The sequence below is a fragment of the Mastigoproctus giganteus genome, chromosome 12 (genome assembly GCF_048544385.1).
Source record: "Mastigoproctus giganteus isolate SK-2022 chromosome 12, ASM4854438v1, whole genome shotgun sequence".
NCBI lineage: Eukaryota > Metazoa > Arthropoda > Arachnida > Uropygi > Thelyphonidae > Mastigoproctus > Mastigoproctus giganteus.
In genome coordinates, this window is record NC_143586.1 from 91,840,057 (window position 1) to 91,865,524 (window position 25,468).

Below are 25,468 nucleotides of genomic sequence, written 5' to 3' on the forward strand. Positions count from 1 at the left end.
TTTGTATTGTTACAGTCAGACCAAAACTTGTATTGTTGCAATCATACTATTGGACAAATCACATCAATAAAAACAAAGGTCCCAAGTATCGGGTACCTCAATCGACGCTGTTTTACAGAGACATTTAGATATGTTGCAATCGCAAGTATAAGTCTCTTACTTTAGCCATCATAAATTCATTGTAGGTGCGCCCAGGGATGTTTCACAAAGAACCATCTACTGCGCATGCTCGGCACGCGTGCCATTTTTTTAGATAACGAGAGATTTATATAATATAATATAAGGATACCAAGGTAACAACAAGCTTCAGAAGACACAGTAGACGCTTTTCTCAAGACTTGATAACGAACTCCAAAATTGAGTTCGAAACGTCGTCAATGGCAGAGCAAGATTATCAGCGCATTTGAGTAGAAGAAGAAATCTTTACTTGTATACAGAACGCACATTGTTGTACACAACACCCTTCACGTTTACAAGACAGGGGTTTACATGAAGGGAATACTGTATTAAATAAAGCTGAGAGGAAAAAACAAGAAAAGAAAACACAGCATTAAGACCAATTATACAGCATGATTAAAGCATGGAGCACACACAGATGACAAATTTACACATGAAAATAGAGAGTTTCTACTTCATTTACTCATTAGTCAGGAAATGTTATATTAATTGTTCGGTATCACCATTATTGTCATATGGATTAACTCGGGAAATTCTCATAAAAAATATACTGTACTTCTCTAATCGGTATTGTTTCCACCCTACAAGCGTAAACAGTTATTCAATTGTGTATTAATAAAAGAAAAGGAAACTATATTTCATTTTTTTAACATACAAAAACTTTTGATATAACCACTGAAAGCTATAATTTTTAAAAAAGTACTCTGTTTTTGTTTTACCTTTAATACGAATTGTGTGTTTTTATCCTGCTTTTAATTTTAATTACAACGCACGATGCAATCGAATTGCACTTCATCTTTTTGGGAATGATTTTAGTGTAGACATTTTAAATTAATTTCCTAACACTGGTTTCAATAATCTTCAATACTACTTGAAAGAAAATAATTTCTCAATCCACAGGGAAATTTTACTACAATACTCATCACTTACGGCACACCAATTACAATTCATGTTCCTTGTAACCGAATGGAACATTCCAATACCTGTGTAGAGAGCACTGTTTGTTTGGTAGATGGCAGGATCATCCGTATGTCCATTAGTATAAAAATGAGCTTTGAAGATCTTTTCGTTTGTTTTGACAAAGTGCAGGTGTTATTGCTGGTTGTTCTTTACTTGTATTTTATAATGGGTTGCAGTCCTAATGGACATAAAACTTTTTTGATAGCCTGCAACATCAGCTTAATCGTAAGTAGGCCATGTTGTTTCCTACACAGCTTTTTTTATGAATGGTTAATCGTACATCAACAGGACAGTATTTCCGTCTAATTGTTTCACGTTAGTATAACTGAGATATTTGAAAAATAACACAATTTAGTTTATAATTAATCGTTAGTATTGCACTTCCAAATCCGTATAACGTTGACTGAAACTCTTTTTTTCAGGGGTGGAAAAATCTTTTTGGATTTGAGAGAGGAGAGGAAGGGGGGATTCAATGGCGAAATTGCCATACTACCACCTGATTTGCTCGACAAGTAAACTCTAAGTGAAGCGACCTGACGACTGGTTTCGTGTGCTCGTTAAAAATCACATGGACCATTCGCCAATCTGTTGGAGAATCACAATTTTAACTTTCTCCCTTGAAGTCTGACACTTGATTTCTACCCTGAGAAGGTAAGGCCAACAATCAGTGAGAAGTGTATTGATGTCTAGCGGCACCAAGGGTTTCCCCCACCTCCACGTTGCTTTCATTGTGGGCGTACCAGTTCACTGGGAAGGCCAGAGATTTAAGTGTAGATTTTGTAAATGTATGGTTCTGTATATTTGGGCCAACAAGTGTCACAGATGGTTTGAACTGCAAATGTGGGACAACCTTCTTTCCCCCCTACATTTGGTTATGTCTCGCAGCTTACTGTAGTCAGTATTACTAGCTCCTCGGTTGACAATGAACTTTTGTGGTTGCGTATAGAACTGATGTTACATAGTCAATCACAAGACTGACTGCATGCCATGCATATAGCGAATGCCATGGTGTTACTATCAAACTATGTAATAACTGTTATTTCTGCATGTTTGTCTTGTTAAGGATTAATTGGGCTACAGCAATTATACTTTTTCACAGCTGACGCTGGTGGCCGTTTTTGTTCCTTGCATCACTCAAGGAATTAATGTGTGCATGCCTCAACTCCGCCCTTGATCTCTTAAACCAGTGGTCTCAAACTGGCGGGCCGAATCTAACCCCCCCCCCCCGAAGCAATTTTACGCGGCCCGCGAATACATTTCAATTGTGTATTTGTTGTAAATACTTTTGGTATTAATATAATGTAGAATCAACAAATGTTGATTCTACATTATATTAATACCAATCATTTAGAATTGTGCATAACTTTTGAGTGTTGCTTCCATACGAAAATTCACCTTAAATTAAAGTTGTAAATAAAATCAGTGATTTTAATTAAGATTAAACTGCTAGCCATGTCTTTAACAAAGGGTAAAAGAAGTGGACGAAGGACGTGGTTTTTCAAGATAAATGGGAAAGTATGTACTTTTGTGTTGTGCGCAATAAAATTGTTTTATTTGTAATTAGGATATATCAGTTCCAAAAGAATACAATTTACGCCTCCATTACGAAACGAATCATAAAGAAAAATTTGAAATGTTGGAAGGCAAATTGAGGGAAGAAAAGTTGGTTTCTGAAATATGGTTTACAACAATTTTTTTTACTGAAGCAAATAAATCCAGTGAAGCAACAGTTCACGCAAGTTTTGCTCTCGCGCACATTGCAAAACGATAAAAACCATTTACTGATGGCGAATTCCTTAAGATTGTTTAAGGCTGCTGAACTTCGTCCTGACAAACAATAATCTTAAAATATTAGTTTGTCAGTCAACACTAGCGAAACGTGTTAATGAAATCGTAGTGATTTACGATGTCAGTTAAAAAAGTATAGATTTTGCAGCATTCTCAATAGCAGTTGATGAGTACTGACATCACAGATAGGGGTTGCACAACTTGCCGTTTTCGTACGAGGTGTTACTGATGAATTTGAAGTAATTGAGGAATGAAAGGACTATGAAAGGAAAAACTGGTGCACAAGTTTTTATTTTTTGAAATAACTAAAACTTAAATATAAATTAAGTTGGGATAAAATGGTTGGATTTGCAAGTTATGGTGCAGCTGCTATGGTTGGTAAAAATGGAGTAGCGGTAAAATTAAGAAATAGTGAAAGAAGAAAAATTCAGAATTTTGCACTATATATTGCATTATTCATCAAGAAGCACTTTGTGCCAAAAGTTTGCAGATGGATGATATGGAAACAGTAACTAAAACAGTAAACTTTATCCGTGGACGAGCTCTGAATCATCGAGAATTTGTTGCATTTCTTGAAGAAATTGAAAGTGAGTACGGAGGAATGATTCATTATAACGAGGTGAGGTGGTTAAGTCGAAGAGATGTATTAAAACGGTTTTTTGATTTAATAAATGAAATAAAATCTTCATCACACAAATAAACCATCGACGAGCTACATGATACATGGATAACAGATTTAGCATTTCTTGTTGACTTAATCGGCCATTTAAATATGCGAACAGTTTTTTCGCAGTTGAAAATTAAGTTTAAGAAAAGAACCCGATTGACCGATGAGCATCTACCACCAGTGATGAAGAGAGTTTCTCCAAGGCTACAAACCAGGGCTCCCACTCACAAATTTTGAAAAAACTTAGATTGCAACTTAAATAAACCCCCAAAAAACCTAGTTTTCATCATATAGTATAGCAACACAAATAAGATAAAACTTACCATGCAAAAATATTTTATTTAATTGTAATCAGAATTTTCATCCCATTTCATCCCATTCCACACTTATTTTTTGAAGTTCTTTCATTTTTTTCAAACGTTCTTCGTATCTTTTTATGACAAGTTCTTTGTATGACATCTTTTACCAATTCTGATTTAAGTTTCCATGTATAGAAATTTTGACTAGATCTATTTATCGCCTGTTTTGCCATTAGTCGATCTTTCACGGTGTCTGGTTTAAGGGAGTTTGTGGCTTTTGTTTTTATATGGTTTGCTTGGGAAAAGATTCTTTCTACGCTTGCCGAAGAGTGAGGTAAAATAGTTAGACTGGTCACAAAGTTAGATAAAATCTCATAGTTAGAATTATTAAAGCCATCTTTTACATTACATAACAGATACCAACACTCAGGGATGGTTTCGTAAGAAATCTAAATCTTGATTTATACGAAATGATCTCCATTCATCATCTAGATCTATTTTGTCTTCAGAAACAAGGTGAGGGAACCATTGCTAAATAGAAAATTGAGGTTGGCGATTTGGCACGATCATGGTTCACTGCTGGGTCAAGAACCTTGAGACTGGCAATAATTCCCTCGTCATTTAGAGGAAATCTTTTTCTGATTTCCAAAAAAAGTTCAACAAGAAATTTCAATTAATCAATTTTTAAACCTGCTTTCACTGTCACCAAGTGGTGTTGAATTTAATAAGGCCATACAACGTTTAATAAGGCTTATGATTTATTGCATTGCTTGGATCAATTTCAACCAGCTTGACTTTCAACAAGTAATGACTTTTATTAAAAAAAACTAAGAATATTTTTATACTCAATTGAAACCATTGAATGAAGTAAGTGCAATCTGAAATACTCAGATTGAAATTCAATATTCAGTCAGTTTATTTTCTCCAGTACATATCCTAAAAACAACAACATATGCTTAGTTCCTTTGGTGATCATAGTATTGTAAATATTCCCTGCACCATCGATTTTATCAATTTTTGATTGAGACTGAAAATAAAGAACTAACGCGTCCCACTGCTCAATTTTTATTACATTGCCACGGGATAACCAACGTGTTTGTGCTAATTTGGAGATTTTATGCTTAGCAGTATCTACAACATCTTGAATCATTTTGAACTCGTTTAATCTTTTACTACTACGGGAAAAATAACAAGAGATATCTTTTATAAATATTTCTAGATAAGATGGTAGTACCTTGACTGAATGACTAGCACATAATGCAAAAGAATGGCAAACACATCCCATTATAAATACTGATGGTACATCCTTTTTTAGCAATGACTGGAACCCACTCTTAGTACCCATCATAGTGGCACAATTATCACTATCAAAGCCAACGAGATTACTTATTTGAATGTTTTTTCTATGAAAAGATCTTTTACAGCTTGATAAAGCCCTTCTGAAATACCATTTTCAACACAAACAGTGTCAAGTAACACATCTACAACATCAAGTTTTTGAATATCAAAATATCTAACAACAACAGCTAGCACTTGTGATAAAGATAAATCTGTACTTTCATCTATTATCATTGAAAACTTGTTGTTTCTGCATATGTTAGAAATGTATATTTTTTCATGATAGGCTATGCCATCTTGTATAAGATAAGAGACTTTAGTCGCCTTCATCTGAACTTGTTTTGCAATATTGCTATCATGACATGCTTTCTTACATGCTTCTATAAGGTGATCGCATTGCGCAAATGGAATATTATGCTCAGAAATGAGTGCAGCAATTGTTAACTCTGCCTTTGCTACTTCATTCTCGGTAGGTTTAAGTTTTGTAAAGAACGTGTCTAACGTTGAACTTGTTTTAGCAATATTTGCACTGTTTTGTTTAACTGTATTTTTATGCGTAGTAACATCGATTTATTGGCATTCTTTAATTTCATTTCACAACAAATACAGTAAGACGCACCTTTTTCATTACTGTCTTCTTTCAACCAATCCTTTAATTCCGGATCTTCTAACCATTCATTTCTAAAATTGTGTATACCACCGTTTACTCATCTTTCTCTGTGGGGGAACAAGTTTCAGACATTGTGGGCAATTTGTGGATATGGCTAGTTAGCAGTTATCTTATTTAAGATGTTCTATAAAAAATAAATCACTAAGCCATTAACATGAAATAGTCACTACAATTTAAATTTATTATATCACTGTATGTAGTACACTGATAAATGTAAAAATCACACAAAATAATGCAATAATACCACGAACGATCACGAAAGTCTGCAGTAAAGACCGCCTTCCGCCTGCTCAATAGGCTGCGCATGTTAGTAACACGAACGAAAATCATAGTGTAGAACCCTGCGAAAACTTTGAAATCCTTTTACATTTGTAGTATTTTGTACATGCACTTGAGATATTACAAATTATGATCAGTATTGTTAGAATATACAATTTAGAAAATTGTAAACTGTTATTAAATGTATTATATTTTCTTGTATTTACAAGAAATAAAAATAAATTGACTTAAAATTAAAAATTACCGAAAAAACCCAGATAATGAGATTTTTGTGAAAAACCTATCAACCCAGATCTGGGTGGAAAAACCCAGGCGTGGGAGCCCTGCTACAAACTTTATCAGAATCGAAACGCCATCAAGTGTCAAGCTGTAGTAAGAAATAAAGTTTAATTATTTGCATACAAACATACATTTTTTTCTGTGTCGAAGAAAAATTTAATAAATAAAAGAAAATAGTTATTTTTTTTGGTAATTGTTGGCGCATAGGCTTCTGTGGCCATAATGCACCTCCCAAGGTTTTTTTTGCAGTACTTTGATCCAAGCCCGAGGTGGGAATCGAACCCGCGACCTTTGGGTTGCTAGGTAGGCACTTTACCCACCCGGCTAGCCCGGTCGGCTAGTTGTCATTTATTCTCAAGTTTTGTCCCACTTGGAAAGTTTCATAATTTGTTTATTTTTAGTTTAAGTTAAAAACTAAGTTATTTAGTGGTTAATTCAACATTAAAATTACTTGAAATGTCAGTCTGAAAACTTAATATTTAGCTGTCAATACGTTTTAATTACAAAGTAACCAACGGAAATTTCTTGCAGGTACCAACCTTTAGATTTCAGATAGAATATAAATTTGAATTTTTTTCCTTTGCGTTATTGTTTATGTATATTTTGATAAATATTTAGTAAGTGATTGGGCATCTAAAGAAAACAGAAAAGAATCTAACAGAAAGAAAGACAATTTTAGCCAGTGAGGAGAAAAATGTTTGAGAAATAAAAAGTATATAGAGAAAAACATTGTAGAAAATTCAATTGAACATTATTGAAATAAATTTTCAATTAAACCATGTTCCAGGCAAATTAAATTTTAAAAGTAATTTGCAAATTTATTATAAACTTACACCACACACGTAACACCAGGTTATAAAGGAGTGGTATCCACACACTAGGGGTAAGTACGGTGCTATTTATACATATATATTCGCTCGTTTTTAAAAAAAAAATTCCGGCCCGTCAGCTGCTTTCAGATCATGCATTCGGCCGCATGCAATTTGAGTTTGAGACCGCTGTCTTAAACAAAAGACACTGATGTCCAATTTTTCATAAAAGCTAATGGCTATATGTGTGCATGCTGTAATACACAGCAGCTGGGGGCTCCCATCTGGTGAGTATGGGCTTGGCAAACCTAGGGTCCTGAGCTGGATATCATCATTCTCTTAGTTGGCGATTCCTCTCTCTCAGGGGGTAACTTATTATTTTTTTTTTTCGCTGGTGCAGCATAAGCCTCAGGCTTTGTACCATATGGCTAATAATAATAAGCTGAAAATATTCAACTAGTTGTATTGTCGCACTACGGCTTTAGTTCTGATGCGTTAAGTCTCTCCAATCAAACTCAACCCGTACTCAAAAATTACTGGTGTCGACAGTCGTTTTGCTGAACGTGAAATCGCCATTAGCAACTACATTGAGTCAGTTTTGATAGAACGTGTCTTCCCTAATTTTATATTCTTTAATATTTTTCCCTATCCCCAGGGGTTGATCTCCGGGTTTTGCTTATAGGGTAACAGTGCAAAAGTTTAGTGGTTACTGTTACTTGACTTTCTTAATTTGTTCTAGTTACTTTTTTGGTATTACTTTGAGAGGCTACCCTATTTCCTTGCAGTCTGGGGAGGGCAGGCAGGGTTGAATCCCTGCTTTGCTAAATGGATAATTGCGTCGCCACCGTAAGGATAATGCCTGATCACTTTGTTCGATGTCATAAGTGGACGATAAGAAAGAGTAATGTGATACAAGAAAGCAAACGTATGAGCTTATGTAGCATCAGCCAAAATATTCACAACCATTCCCTCTAAGTTTGTCCTGTTCCTCTTTGAATTTTATGTTAACTTCCACAATGAAATTTAATTCCACAATGAGCAGTGTCCATTGATTACCACTGTCTTCTCCTCAACCATCCCTTTTTCCATTGCAACAATTTGTCTCCAATGCCCACACTGCTCCAATTTGTGCAGAAGTCTTCCATGTGCAACAGTATCAAAAGCCTTTCTAAGATCCAAATATATAATATCAAAATTATTCCCTGCATCCAGTTCTTTTGTGACTGCATCGTAGTATCCTGGAGCAGAAGTTAAACTCGCAGGTCTATAATTGTCAGCCTTTGGTCCTTTGTGAATTTGGGTCACATTTGCACATCTCCAGTCTATGGGTGTCTCCCCTGAGTCCAAAGAAGCTCATAATTATGGTAAAGGGTTTGCTTACTTCTTTTGCTGCCTCCTTTAATATAACTGGGTAGATCCCATTCATCCCAGTTGCTTTTTATGTTTATCCTCAATTTCTCCTCCACTTTCCTCAGTTATTACAAAATCATCTAGCTCACAGCCAGAATTTACTACTTCTGGCGTTATGCAAAAAATATACTCTACAAGCACAGATTTTGACTAGGGCATGTAGGACTCCTCTGAAGCTCTACAAATATTGGAAAGATGCCTTTTAAGTACGTTATATTATTGAATGGCCTGTTGTATTATACCAAGAAAAATAAGAAGCCATTATGGGTGTATCATCTTGCCCAGATGAAGTGTGCATGATCAGATGTAGATACTACAAGAGTTGATGACTTTGCAGCAAAACATACTTGTTTATGCATCTGGTAGGAATTATGAATAAAAAAGACATGGCTGCAATTTGGCTTAAATGCAACTTAATAACTGGAGATAGCTTGGCATCTAAATTGTTCCAATTTAGCATTAGCATTAGCAGAGGCATATGATGCAAGAAAGCAAGCTTATTCAGCATCAGCCAAAAAAAAAAAAAAAACCACTCCCATTTCACCCCTCCGTTCGTTCGAAATACCTGTCCAGTTGAGCTTTAAATTTGTTTAGGCTATCAACTTCAACAACAAGTGATGGAAGTCGGTTCCACCAACCAACCACCCCGCTGGCCAAAGGCAAATTTCCGCACATCTATCCGACATCCGTCCTTCCTCAATTTGAATTTATGCCCTCTGAGGTGATTATTCTGAGAAAGATGAAGAATCCCATTGGCATTGAGCATGCTCAAACCATTCAAAGCCTTATACACCTCTATCAGATCACCTCGCCGGTGCCTAGTCTCCAAACTCTGTAATTTGCAAAACTTAAGCCTTTCTTCGTAAGAGCAACCCTTTGTTCCATTTACTAATCTTGTTGCCCTTCTCTGTACCCGTTCCAGCAGCTCTACATCCTTCTTGAAATGAGGCCTCCAGACCTGTATACAGTACTCAAGATGTGGCCTTACCATTGCCTTATACAAGGGAATAATCAACTCCTTATCCCTGCTAGAAAAATTCCTGTATATCATTGACAAGACACCATGAGCTACTCTTGCAACTCGTCTGCACTGCTCAGAGAACTTCATATCTGCCTGCACAATTACCCCCAGGTCCTTTTCATTCTCCACCACTGTCAGTGTAGTACCGCAGAGTTGATACGTTGCTCTGGGGTTACTGTTTCCCATATGCAGCACTTTACATTTGTCGATGTTAAACCTCATTTGCCACCTCTCAGCCCATCTGTTCAACCTTTCCAGATCCTGTTGCAGCAGCATAGCGTCAGTATTGTCCTTAACGACCCTGCCAACCTTTGTATCATCTGCAAACTTGGACATTAAACTTGATATCCCATCATCAATATCATTCATAAACACCGAAAACAACAACGGACCCAACACTGAACCTTGAGGAACTCCACTAATAACATTAGTCCACGTTGAGCAGTGTCCATTGATTACCACTCTCTGTCTTCTGCCACTCAACCATCCCCTTATCCATAGCAGCAATTTGCCTCCAATGCCACACTGCTCCAATTTGTGCAGCAGTCTTCCATGTGCAACAGTATCAAAAGCCTTTCTAAGATCCAAATATATAATATCAAAGTTATTCCCTGCATCCAGTTCTTTTGTGACTACATCATAGTATCCAATCAAATTGGTCAGGCAAGACCTGCCCTTAACAAAACCATGCTGCGTCTGAGCTATAACTGAATTCTTGTCTAGATGATCCTGCAGTGCTTCTTTAACCAGTGCCTCCATTAATTTACCTGGAACAGAAGTTAAACTAACAGGTCTATAATTACTTGTGTCAGCCTTTGATCCTCCTTTGTGAATTGGGGTTACATTTGCACATCTCCAGTCTATGGGTACCTCCCCTGAGTCCAAAGAAGCTCTCATAATTATGGCTAGGGGTTTGCATACTTCCTTTGCTGCCTCCTTTAATATAACTGGATAGATCCCATCCACCCCAGGTGCCTTTTTTATGTTTATCCTCAACAATCTCTCCTCCACTTTCCTCTCAGTTATTACAAAATCATCCAGCTCACTGCCAATGTTTACTTTACCTACATTCTCCTTCCTGAATAACTCCTCATGCGTGAATGTAGATGCAAAATACTCGTTTAGATTGTTAGCCACCTGAGCAGGATCCTCAACTGTTGAACCATCAATATCCAGTGGACCAATCTGATTCATCCCTTTCCTTTTCGAGTTCAAGTATATAAAGAACTCTTTTCTGTTTTTCTTTGCATCCTTTGCCAAGGATTTTTCAGTCTGCCTTTGCCTGCCTAATCTCCTTTGTGACTTGGTTACAGACCAACTTATATCTATCATAGGCTTCCATGTCACCCATTAATTTGTATGTATCCCATGCATTTTTCTTCTCTGCCACATGTCTCATTAGTTCATCTGACAACCATTTAGGCCTAAACCTTAAACAATATTTCTTAGTTGGTATGTAAAGCCTGGTAGCCTCCAAGATTAGTTCCTTGAATGCTTCCCATTTTGAGTTTGCTGTTGGTAACATCATCAGTTGGTCCCACTGTATAGAATTTAAATACTGTCTCAGACCATCATAGTCGCCTTTACGAAAACAAAAACCCTTCCCTTTACCTCTGATGGTAGTTACCTCCTTGAGTAAATCCCACTTCAACACTGATCACTGCCACCTAGTGGTTCATTTATCTGCAGATGCTCTTTTAATCTAAATTGTTCCAATTTAGATTAAAAGAGCAAGGAATGTGTACAGGAGGAATCATTTTCAACATAATGTTGAAGTGTGGATTTGAGGCTCTCTGGGTATTGTTCAGACAAAAGACAAGTATCTTAATGACTATGTAAGTGCTGTGTTTAAAATGTGGAAAAGCTTATTACCAGATAGTAGAAGAGCCTCCTCACAGAAGGGCTGGAGACCTCTAAGACATGGATTATAAATTTAGATATTCTCTTCAGAGAAGGATAAGTGGCAGTAACAAAGTTTGTTCGTTTAATGTTAATTTTGTAACTAGAAGCTTTTCAACTAAAACTTAATGAAATGATTCAAGCCATAGATAGGCTTAGTCCTAGGGAATGGTTTGGTATATGGCATCTTAAATGAAAAATGTAACTTCCCTCCATTTTCACTACTTTGGGTAACAATTAGGTAAGTAGAAACATTTTAGGGAAATGTATGAATTCTGCACTCTTACGAACCTATTTGCTGTATCAAGACCATAGTCAGAGGTAGTAGTACTACAGTTGAACCTCAAATTCTGAGGTCTTATTTGGCAATACCCGTTTTTGGACCTATAATTAGTAAAATATGGAGTAGTGCAAAGCACCGAATAATCGGCAAATTCAGTGCATCAGCATCTTAAACCGTATTTTGATAGCCTTGTCTTCGAGAGCCAATATGCATTTTGCGTAGGCTGAAAAACTCGGGATAGCACGAGAAAATCCAGCTGCTTCAGCCAAACTAGTGGTGATTGAACAGGTTATCGACATCTTCAATCGCGGCTTCGATCAATCCGAGAACAAAGTCGTAATCAACTTGGTTCTCGTTTTGACCATTCGTCAATACAGCATCTTTAGAGCTGCTGGAGTCGGTTGAGATTTCGTTTCCAGCTGTGTCATCACTACATTAATAAGTTTATTACAGAACTGATTCTTATTCGTGAACAAGATTACTCATTCAGGATAGGTGATGGTTACTCACTTCTGGTTTCGTTATTTCTATATGAAGCATTAATCTACCGATTCACTAAATAAGTTTACTGCTCAGTAAATGTTTTTAGATTGCTATGTGTAAACGTAAACAACTTATCGTTCAAAATGAATGCAGGTTATGGTTTCTTCTAAGAGTAAAGTGACCAGATCTTTAGTATTCCAATGCGGGACACGAATTTTTCAATCCCCTAGAAACAATAACACTTTTTTATAAAAATAATATTCACATACAAAATAAATTAAATACACCTACTACTTTGAACGAAACCCATAAAAGATATCACTTCTAAACAGTGGCGGATTAGCACTTGAGAGGCCCCAGGCGCAATTCAATTTTGAGGCCCCTCTAAATATTTTCGGTACCACTAGTGTGCATTCTACGTTTACGTTTTTACTATAGCGCGTACTCTAGATTTGGTGTTGCGGTTTTAATCATTTTGGTTGCGCAATTCTTTAATACAATATTTTATTAATTGGGAATTAAAAATTAATTCCTAATTATCACTTTCTATAAATGTCACGCCTCGTCAAACAATTCAGTTTTGATAAACACATAGTATATTACAGATACTTACTTGATAACAAAACAAATACTCCTACACTAAAACACCAAATTCTATTAATTTGTAACAGATTCGTGAGTGAAATGTTAGTTCCGAAAGCTTAAAAAAACGATGCTCCGTTACATGTGAGCCAGCGCTGTAGTGATTTCAGAGTCTTTAAAAGACTACTGCGCTTGCTTATTGGTTCCTAATTAGTTGCGAATAGTTTTGAACTGCCTCCGCGAACAAATCTAATATCGTTTCTTTTCTTGAGCAATATCATTACTGGGTTCTTCACTCGTGGAATTACCTCCACAAGGAAAACTTTAATTTAAGTATGGGGACTATGTTCAATGCGGGGCAAACGACTGAAATCAGTGTGCTGCATAATCCTTGACGTCTGGTCACTTTAAGACGCGTTGCGTTTGCTAAAAGTTGTTAACAGTTTGGACTTCTGTGAAGCCATTTTGCCAAACGTTTTGCTCTTTCAAAATACACTAGGGCGGTATATTTTTGAAGAGGAAAAGAGCCAAAAAAAATTGGAAAAAAAATTATTCTTACTGCATTAACTGCTCTTCGCAATAGAGCAGTAGTTACAATCACTACCCACTCCAGCGATTAACGATTATAGCAAACAAACCAATGACGATTCTGTGGTCGGTTTGTCTGCTATAATAATACATGCAATTTAGACATAACACCTGGTAATTGAGGTAATTCTAGAGTGATCCTAGTTGAGCTTTGTGTTCTTACCTAATGTACTCTTCTTTGTATCGTTACTTTTCTCGAAATGGCTGCACTTATTAAGTTGCAGCACACTTTTCCTCTTGGTTGTGAACACTTCGCCAGACTTGGAAACTTATTCCAACAATTATGTTCAAATTTATACTGTTTGCTGTGTACTAATTCCTACGTCAGGGGCTCACATCTGGTGATTATGAGCTTGGCACACCCAGGGTCCTTAGCTGGATATCATCATTCTCTTTCTTGATGATTCCCTTCTACTTCTCTCTCAGGGTAACTTGGGAATTTTTTTGGCTGGTGCAGCATAAGCCTCAGGCTTCCTTGCACCATATAGCTAATAATAATAATAATAATTTCTGCAGGCTCTAATATAAGTTTCAGGAAATAATTATGAAGAAAGAAGGTGAAAAGATGAGGGTAAAATTAATTTGTTGAATTTAAAGTTGACATGTTAGTGAAAATGAGCTGAGCATTGGAGGAGCAGACTTTTTTGTGAGAAATACAAGACATGACTGTTTTATTACAGTGACTAAAATTTTCAGTCCCCCACTGGAAAGTTACCTGGGAATCAACATTTAATGAACAGACAAATATTCAAAAAAGTTATAGGTTTGAGGAGTGCAGGATTTGTTGAATTGAAAGGAACCTAATCTTAGCAACTCAACTATCCAAGCAGCAATAACATTAGATGACTTTTATAAAAACTCAAATGCTGAGGTTCAGATGTTCTGTACATCTTAGACATAAGATTCCTGCCAGTAGGCTGAAAGAGAATCAGGTTAATATTCCTGAACAGGGACACAAAGTTGATGAAAATCAGGGACAAGGAGGTGGTTATCCCATTGTACAAGGCAATAGTCAGGCCACACCTTGAGTACTGTGTACAGGTCTGGAGGCCTCATTTTAGGATATGATGTAGAGTTGCTAGAAAAAGTACAAAGAAGGGTAACAAGATTAGTGAGGGGATTAAACAGGTGCTCTTACCAAGATAGGCTTAATTTCTGCGTATTGCAGCACCTGGAGACTAGGCACATGTGAGGTGATCTGATTGAGGTGTGCAAGGCCTTGTACAGGTTGAGCAAGCTCAAAGTTGATGGGATTCTTCTTACTCAGATTAAGAACCTGAAAGGTGCATAGATTCAAACTGAAGACAGTTGTAGAACAAATGTGTAGAAATTTGTCTTTAGCCAGCAGGTAGTTGGTTGCTGGAACATACTTCAATCTCTTGTTGTGGAAGTTGATAGCATAAATAAATTTAAGCTGTAGCTGGAGAGGCATTTGGAGTGAATAGATGGGTGAAACAGGAGGTTTTTTGGCTGATGCTGCATAAGCTTGCTTTCTTGCATTGTATGCCTCAACTAATGCTAATGCTTATTCCAACAATTATGTTCAAATTTATACTGTTTGCTGTGTACTAACTCCTATGTCAATACCACTTTTTGTATTGCATCAGAGTACAAATCACAAACTGGGAAATGGAGATTGCTCAATTACCTCCTCAGGGGTATTATGCACATGTAGTAGCATATACTTTAAAGCTTTTATATCATCTTCTAACCACTTATAGTAGAGAATTTCAACAAGTGGGCAAAGGATTTGCTAGGTGTTCTGGAACTGTTTGTAACACTACAGTTCTGAGAAAGTAACACTACAGTTCTAAGAAAAGCACTGCTTATAAATCAGTACTGCAAATTTTGGGTGAAAGGTATATGAAATGAGAGCAGCTAACAAATGGCCTAACTGCCAATATAATTTTTTCACTATAGTAAAATGAATGGCTTGTCTTTAGGCTCATTTGACAAACCTTGTATCTATTGATTTGTGTTAATTATGGAATAGAACAAGTTTCTGTTCTATGCAAGTAAGCCTAGATGAGAGATTTGTGCCTGCAATTCAGTTCATTAGAGAACCTTGGTATAAAAAGTTACTTGGCACTGCAGCTCCAGTCAGGTTGTGTGTGGTACAATATCTTGTTGGTTAAGCTTCCTACTAATTTTAGAATTTGAATACTATTTAAATGAATAAATTAAGTGTAGACAGGGTCTGATTACCTGCAGACACTGGGTGTCTGCACTGGGTATTCTCTAGGAATGCAGTTCTACTGCCAGAAATTTTATGAAACTTGTGAACAGACATGGCATAGCCATTTTGGTTGGAAAATTGCAGTAGTTAGGGTTGCCAGATTTTTATTACTGGATTAATAAAGGACACTCAAAAATAATGCTACCACTCCAACTCTTACTCCTCCCACCCCAAAAAAGGAAAATTGAATGATTTTTACTTAATAATTAAACATTTTTTTATATTTTGGTTGAAAAATTAGTTTTCATATTGACTATAAATACTATTTGCAAATTTTTTAGTTTAATTTTGAATTTAAAATATTTAATGGTAAACCATGGCTTTCTAAGGGGAAGAATAGGGATTGATATAAAAGGATAATGAACAATATGGATGATATAAAAAGCATGAATTGATCCAAATATTTTAATGCAAGTTTAGTGCATTAATTGACATAAAGCTCATGTAATTTTAGGTAGGTAAAAAAAGCAAAAACTGGTTTAATAGCTAGAAATCATTCACATAGAACATTTTGTTCTACTTTGAGAAACCTTAATTTTGGAATCATTTTAAATTTTTCTGAAAATTTAAATAATCTACTTTAAAATTGAAGTAGATCATAATCCCAGGGACTCCCATCTGGTAAGTATGGGCTTGGCACACCCAGGGTTCTGAGCTGGATATCATTCTTTCTTGGTGATTCCTTTTGTTTCTTTCTCTGAATTTTTTTTTTTGGATAGTGCAGCATAAGCCTCAGGCTTCCTTGCACCACATGGCTAATAATAATTAGTTCGATTTTTGAGTGAAACTGAACATCTATTTTGCCCATCCATCCCTTTGAGTTCATTACACTAAAAATCCTTCCTGAATTTGCCAAAGTACTCTAACAAGTTATTTTTCAGATGTTGACAGTTTCATAATTTGTTTTCAGTACTGAAACCTCATCAAATAAGTCATTCATATCCAACTTTAGTTTTTCTATTAATTTAAAATATTCTGTTACTTCAACAAATGAGGTATAAGGGTTATTTTCATTAAAATTAAATATTTCAATATAGCATTATAAAATGCTTTGGAATCACTTATTACTGAGCTTTTAAATTACAAGGTCTAATTTCTGAAAATGCTGATGAACTTGATACCCAAAATTTTTGATCAAGATTCTTCAGTGAATTTTTTAGATCATTCATTATATAAAAAATATCACTGGCACAAGTTTCTTTTCTAGCTCCTTTATTACTTTGCAAATTATTTTGATTGCATACATTGAGAAAAGAAAATATTCTATAATCACAGGGACCTCTGAATTTTCATTAATTTGAAGGATTTTAAAAAGCTGTTTGGAACAGTATTTTGGTTTGCTTACAAAATAAAGGCTCAAAGCCTTCCATGAAAGCAAAATTCTTTCTATACATGGTTGTAAAGAAAGCCATCTAGTTGGTACTGGCCTTAATTTACTTGAACTGTTTTGCCAAACTCTTAATTCTTTAAGATTATTCCTTTTAGCTAAAACAGAAAAATGACTATATATTTTAAGACAATATTTTCTATATCAAATCCAAATTACTGAAAGCATATTTAACTAAATTATGAATAATGTGAGCATGGCAGTTTGCTTTTAACTCTTCATTTAATTTCTTAGTATTTTCTAATAAGGATTTATTCTGAAAATTACAATTTGCATTGTCTGCACTGAAACTAGATATCCTTTGCCAATCCTAAATTACTTTGAATTTTTTAGGCACTCAAACATATGAAACAAATGTGAAGTTTTCTGAGCAGTGCAGATGGTCTGCAAGAGTAGCTCATGGCCTTGTCAATGATATACTAGAATTTTTTTAGGAGGAATAAGGTGATTATCCCCTTGTATAAGGCAATGGTCAGGTCACACCTGGAGTACTATGTTCAGGTCTGGATGCTTCATTTTAAGAAGGATGTAGAGCTGTTGGAACAAGTACAGAGAAGGGCAACAAGATTAGTGAATGGAACAAAGGGTTGCTTTTATAAAGGCTTAAGTTTTCCAGATTAAAGTGTCTTGAGACTATGAACCTGCAAAGTGATCTGATAAGGCCTTGAATGGTTTGAGCATGCTTAGTGCTGATGAGATTTTCTCTTGCTTGGAATAATCACCTGAGGGCATAGCCTCAAATTGAGGAAGGAAAGTTGTAGGATAGATGTGTGGAAGTTTGCCTTTAGCCAGTGGGTAGTTGATTGGTGGAACCTTCCATCTTTTGTTGTGGAAGTTGATAGCCTAAATAAATTTAAGGGCAAGCTGGACAGGTATTTGGAATGAATGGAGGGGTGAAATGGGAGCTGATTTTTTGGGTGGTGATGCTGCATAAGCTTGCTTTCTTGTGTTGTATGCCTATGCTAATGCTAGTTCCACTGCACTCTTTCCTCAGAATTTTCAAAAACAAGTACTGAATTGACAAATGAAACACTTAATTCTTTCTATTAGATGCATCAATCTGTAAACAAAAAAATAATGGTGGATCATGTTTTAAATCATTCAAAACAATTAGCAATGCTTGATTACCTAAAACATTACAAACAATGGCTGCAGATTTCCAAACCCCGGGGGCTCACATCTGGTGAGTATGGGCTTGGCAAACCCAGGGTCCTGAGCTGGATATCATCATTCTTCTCTTTCTTGGTGATTCCTTTATACTTCTCACTCTCACTCAGGGGGTAACTCGGAATTTTTTTTTGGCTGGTGCAGCATAAGCCTCAGGCTTCCTTGTACCATATGGCTAATAATAATAAATTGATATTTTTGGTGTAATTTTTGAATCCTTGTAAAGTTCAATTTCATGCTACAATCTGAGTTTTAAGAATGGTGATGGTTAATTGAATGAGAAATAAGAGTTATTTCAGCTGCAGTAACTAAATCCTTGTATTTTTTTCACAAGAAACCTACAAAAATTTCAAGAATTTGCTGATTTAAGAGCTTGAGTCTTTATGCTGAGTAACTGCTAAGATGCCCATATAACCAACTTTAAAGAGATTTCTGCATAGGAGATATCTTGCCTCATGAGGATTGTTTGTTGAAGATAGCCATTTGTATTCTTGCTCCCATAAGAAAGTCTTTTTTGGTGGCTAAAAATAAACTTATAAACTTTATATATAACATGGAATATATAGGTGCCTATAACTGTAAATGAAATTTTTCTTTGTAAAGGTATAGGAAAAACAGTTTAAACAAAGCCATTGAACTCTATTATAAGTGATTTTTATGATACCTGTAGTTTTATTATCTAAAAGTTTCACTATTTCTAAAAATTAGATCATGGCCACAGGTCCAAGTTTTTATGCTTTGTCAAAAAAAATTATCTAAGTATGAAGTTAAGTGCATGGTGTTTGTAAAACTACATCTGAGCCAGAGAGGCTAGAATAGGTTAAGATTCTCCGATTCATTTCTCAGTAGCAGATTTTAAATTTGAGGGGTTTTAACATTTCCCCTGTTAAAGCTTTGAAATGAAATTAATTTTGTTGGTTTGCAGGGGCTCTGCATGTGGGATCTGAAGCCTGTGTGGAAAACTTCCATTAGGGGGCACAGGCATTGAAAACAAAGGAAAAATTGCATCCTTTCTCCTTTCAATAAAGGACAAGGACAGTTTGGCTAATATAAAGGATGTCTGGCAACCCTGGCAGTAGTGCACCCAGAAATTATGGGTTTTGGGCATCACTAAATTTACAAAAATAAAGGGTTTGGATGTAAACAATGGTAACTATATTTTTTCAAAACCTGAGGGATAGGGTCTTCACAATTTTGAAACCTAAATTGGAACCCAAACTTTGGGTCACCTCAGGAAATATTGTAGAAGTAATGCCACAATGTATTATAACATGACTATATATGGTATTGCATGTAACCAGAAGTCCAATATATTTTTTTAAGGGGGACAAAAGCATTATTCCAGGGAATTCAATTTTTTAATCTGATTGGCTTGTTGATACTTGTAAAAGCTTGCATCTTTTACAAATGTAAAGATGCTAGAACAATTATAAAAATAGATCTTGGGGCTTTTGCCCCTTTATCTCACTTGTGGGTGCACCAATTACAAAATTTACAGAATAACCCATGTGCAAATTCTTTCCATCTCTTAGAAAGGATTTTAATGTCACATCCTCTTGGCACCAAATATAACTCCATGTTGCTTTTTATTTACCTAATCATAAATGATTAGTGAAATCTGAAATCATGGGATGACAATACTATGAATGCATGCTTCAGCCCATATGCTATTCTACTGCTGTCTTGACACATTAAAACAAGCTTATTGAAAGTTCAGCACCTATTCTGATCTTTGTTTCAAAATTTGTTACCAAACAATGCCACAAGCCTAAAAGGTGCTTTTGTGTCAAGTCTTATTGGTAGTGCCACAGACTAGTGTGGGTTGTGCCCACCAAAAGAGTGGATTGTTATTTAACTTTGTAATAAATGAAAAAGTTTGCAAAAAATTGGAACAATGTTCCAATAGTTTACAACAGTCTTATCAGAATATATACAGCTTGTTAATTTATGGATGAAAATACATTTTAGATAAGCTTTTTATTTACCTAATAGCTGGTAACATTTTAGGGAAAATTCAATCTTGGTTACCTCTCCATACTTTGACTAAAAATCAGGAAGAAGGCAGTGATTGGCAGGTGCCACTTACTGTTTTCCCCACCCCTGTCTTCCTAGGTTGGCATGCCTAGGGTGTTTATCTCCCTACTAGCTGCTGTTTTAAAATCAGGAACTGTTTTCAGATTTTAAAACATTGGGATGGGGATAAATGCCCCACCTAAGTTAAGTGCCCTCTCCTCAATGATGCAACCAATCAACAGTGCATTCATGATTGCCCAATCACAGAACTTGACTGTACAATCACTTATGTCCACTGTGTAGAGACAAGTATCCAAATAGATTTTAGCCCATTTTAGTAATGTGTGTTAAGTACAAAAGAGTATAATCAATCTAGTTTATTCTAATTTTATTTTTTATTCTAGTTAAATCTGCTTTTTCCTTAGTTTGTAAAACTAAGGATGTTGATTACCTTGATCAGGCACCTTTGTGCATATATAATCTGAATGCCAGCAACTGCCCTGGTGTTCCTGTTATAAATTTCTTTGCAAATGATGCAGGAAGCAGGCTATCTGCCACAACTTCCGACATTGCCACCCATCTCCTCTAATTTGTCTAATTCAAACTACATTTATGCTACCTTGTGTTGTCTGAGCAAGTGGAAGGATACCATCAGCATCTAGCTTATTAATAGGATTGCCATTTTACCATTTCTTTTTCATTTCAGCTCCCACCTACCTTTGCTACATCATGTGACATCCTCTAGGAACTTCTATCATGTGGGATGTGGCTCATGTCCCCTTGGTGGCTGTACCAAAGCTATGTATGTCATGCATTTCTGGTTTGGCAGCCATATTGCCCTGTTCAATGAATTTTCACTTGATAAAGCAACTATCACATGACCCAACAACATTGTCAGTTGGGTAATACTCCAGTTTATTGCTACCCTTACAAAATGGTGGCAAGGAGAAGAGGGGGAAAGCAGTGAGTAAGAGGTTCACTCCACTCACTCATGTTCCCCCCTTCAACTTTTGTGACATAACCAGTGTTGGAGCTGAAAATGAAGAAAAAGGAATGGCAAAACCATTTTTTAAAATCAATTAACAAAAATGCATGTTATTTGGGGATTAATGTTGGAGCTGAAATAAAATAGCAAAATGGCATTTTTTAAAAACAGTAGCAAAAATCCATACCATGTGTAACTGACCAGTGATTCTGCTTCCCCATACATTACAATTGCATGTGTTAACAATGAAATTGCCTTTGTAAATGCACAATGCCTAAATGTTTTTTAAAAATCTTGGGGGCTATCACCCCCAAACCTAGCTTTTGTGACAATGCATCACTACTTGATTCCACATGCATTACCAATGAGAATTGCTCATGTACAAAAACTTTCTTTTTTGGGGGGCTGCCACCCTTAGATCCCTGCTTCTGCAAAACAATTTAACACTAACAACTGACAACAGGTCAGTGACATGGGAAAATACTGAAATAAACTCCTTGTCAGTCCTGCATATGGACTGATTCTCTAACTTTGGCAGCAAAGCCATTTGGTCTTTGCTGCCAGAGCCTTTATCCCCTTAGGCAATTGTAAGATGGCCTTCAGTCCAATACTATAGTAGTACTAGGCAAAATGGAAGTATTAACAACGTCTAGGACTTTACTCACTTTTTCAACGACCCTGAAAAAGTGTGCCTCATTCAAACACCCAATATGCATTCACTCTTAACTCTATTATACTTTTTCCAAGCTTATCAATTTCAACAATAGCACCCACTTATTTCAAACTTAGATCTACACATCTCTACTAACTCCCCAGTTGCTCACTGTGGTTTGATTAATGTGCATCTCATATATAACATTCACATGGTATCTTAACCTAAAAATAGGTGAGAAATACCACAATCATTCTCAATCTACTTTCAGAAAACCACAGTCCCTTTTGTATAGATCTTTTAACTTGATAAGGATTGGCCCCCTTTGTTTCTACATCACACTCAAATCCATCTAATGTCCTTTCACTCAGCCAATTTCATTGAACATTAATGCTGAAAACTTGTAATCAGAAGCAATCAAATTTGCACTTGTACGCTATCAATCACAGCCTTACATTGGCCCTTTTGCAGACCATAACATTTTTTGTAACCACTTGCTCCACTTGCTCTACTGAACAAGGATTAAATACAAAACACAAACCTACAATAAACAAAGATTAAGAATGTGATGGCAACACACAGCAGCAGCAAAACAAATACTGGCATGATGCAGCACAATAACTAAACAAGCACACAGGACAACTAAAAATTTGTCATTTACTGCTACAATGACATGGGTGTCACATTACATCCACCTATAACATGGAGGTGAGAAGGGGAAAGCAGTGAGTGTGAATTGCCTTCATCTGTCAATTGCCAGTCTTCCTTGCATATAACCTAGAGGTGTACCATATACTCAAGTATAGCTTGGAGTTGAAATGAAGAAAAAGAAACAACAATTAAATTTAAACAAGTAACAACAAATCAAGAGTTTTGGGGGGCTACCATTCACTTGATAAAGCAACTGTCACGTGACCCAATGTGATACTTGACTGTCAAGCATTAACAATGAATTGCTCATGCATATCAACAGAAATGACACTATTTTTGGTGGGGGGCTGCTGCCCCAACCCCTGCTTTTGTACATTACTAGACTGTTTCACAAGCATTGTTATTAGCCATATGGTGCAGCATATGCTGCACCAGCCAAAAATTCCCAAGTTACATGTGCACACATGTCAGAAGTAGAAAGGAATCACCAAGAAAGAATGATGATATCCAGCTCAGGACCCTGGGTGTGCCAAGCCCATACTCACCAGATGTGAGCCCATGGGGAGAATTGTTTATGCACATGAACAAATGAATTTTTTGTTGGGGGCTGCTGTGAACTTTTATACATTACTCAAATTTCTCAAGAATTAACAATGAGAATAATTTATGCACATCAATAGAAATTACATGGTTTTTTTAGCAGTGGGTTTGGTGGCAGCAGCCCAATATCCCTGTTACTATAGAGAACATGATACTAACAACTTGTACAATTACTGAGGAAAAATAGTCAAACAACTTAAACAAAAATAACTGTCACCAGTCCTTGCATGCTGCTGGGCACACTTCATCAAACATCCACACTGAAAATTCTTGTATCCTGAAGCTATCAATACACCATTCAATTAGTCATATCCATACTTTTTCAAACTATGAACACTGAATAACAGCACACAACAGCAGCACAATGACTAAATGGCACTAATTTTGGATTTTCTGCTAAAATCCAAAATCACTACCTGGTCAATCAATACCTTCCAAAGTTTTCTTTCTAAAGAAAACAAATAAAATTTAACTTATTTCCAGTATATTCCACAAATGCTTAAAGCCAAACCACAAGGAATAATGCACAAACAACACTAAGGCAAAACCACCAAGAACATACTTATCCAGTATCACTTATGACAATTATCAAATCTAAAATCACAAAATGCAATAAAGATTAAATAGCATAAAACAGCTCATGACGTGCACCTCCCACCCCCAATGACACAGTGAGTCATGTTCCTGCCAATCATTGGTGTCACTCCCCAGCACCAAGGGTATGTCATGCAGTTTCTAGTTTTGGCAGCCATGTTGCCCTATTCAAGTCAATTTTGAATGCTTACTATTTTTATATCAATTTAATTTTTATTTTTCTATAAAGCACACTTCAAGTTCAATAAATACTTGAATTAAGTGTTCACTTTATATAATTGGCTAAAGTTTTCTGTAGCTACATGTTAGCAGATGCCTGGAACACCTGAAAAAGGCATGGCATAAACTTTGGGGTGCTGCCAAAGATGGTCATCAACAATTTGAATGAACAAAGTCATGTGCAAATTTAAATGAAGAATTAGGTGAGATTGTAACTTCAAGGGATTCCCAGGTTTTCAGAGTATCTGCAAGATGATGCAGAGGCATTAAACAATGATGCTGATGATCCTGGTTATCATTACTTTAACTGAAGTTGTTTCATTAGTTCAGGATGAAGAAATCTGATTTTAACCAAGTGACTCTGAGAGGGAGTGGGCCCACTCATGTGGAGGCCTTCACTGGCTAGAAACTGCAATGGCATGGTGATGAGCTATCTGAATCCAGTTCTATGGAGATATTGCTATTAAAGATGACACCTTGCCACAATCTTGTATGGTTCTAAGAAAATTCAAGATTACATATTTTAAAAACAAACCTTCCCAAGATTTTTACTCTTATTTGTGTAAAAAAAAATTTACAATTGTTGAAATCATGTAAAACATTTAGGTAAGTTCAAAATAAATATACTTTACATTGTTTCTTCCAAGTGTTTTGGTTATTATTTAAAACCATTTCCTAAATCAGTTTTTATAATACAGGTTAACTGTCACTAATCTGGCAGCATTGGTACCTGTGGGGTGCCAGATTAGAGTTTGCTGGATCACCAGTGGTTAGATTAACAGTTTACCCAACAGCTAACCACCTCATCCTACCTTTAACACATTGACTGCCAAGCTAGTTTAAGAAATCCCCAGGGGCCAAAAATTATTTAGCAAATAATTTGCTTAGTAATTCTAAAATATTGTAATGTCAGTGCTGTCATCGTTTTTTGCCTAAAATACAAATCTTGTTGCATATGTGGCCCAGTAAATTACTTGCAAAGCAGTGTTGACCACATATGTGTGATGCTATTACAGAATGTATATATGAAGGTTGTTTGTGATTATTGCATGTGCAGAGAGTGCTGCAATAAAATAAACATTGAAACATCTTATAAAGTTTGTCAGTATTGTTAGATTTTTGTGAAAACAAGTTCATTAGCAAGGGCACATACTGCAAGAAAGCAAGCTTACATAGCATCAGCCACAAAAAACACTTATTTCACCCATCTCCTTGCTCCAAATGTTTGTCAAGTTCTGCCTTGAATCTTTTTGAGCTATCAACTTCTACAACAACAGATGAAAGTTTGTTCCAGCAATCAACTACCTGCTGGCTAAAGGCAAACTTCTGCACATCTATCCTACAACAGTCTTTCCTCAATTTGAATTTATGCCCTCTCAGGCAATTATTCTGAGCAAGAGCAAGAATCCCATCAGCATTGAGCATGCTCAAA

The 25,468-nt window shown here is 36.0% G+C and overlaps 1 protein-coding gene across 2 annotated transcripts in view; it reads left to right on the top strand.

Moving 5' to 3' along the window:
- The first annotated feature begins 1,265 nt into the window (after positions 1-1,265).
- LOC150077274 (uncharacterized) overlaps positions 1,266-25,468 on the top strand; it is a 136,323-nt gene continuing 112,120 nt past the window's right edge. For both annotated transcript variants that reach the window (XM_090386430.1, XM_090386431.1), the window contains exon 1: positions 1,266-1,362. In XM_090386430.1, the coding sequence (XP_090242556.1) occupies positions 1,303-1,362 (60 nt within the window). In that variant the 5' untranslated portion in view covers positions 1,266-1,302. The remainder of the gene's footprint in view (positions 1,363-25,468) is intronic.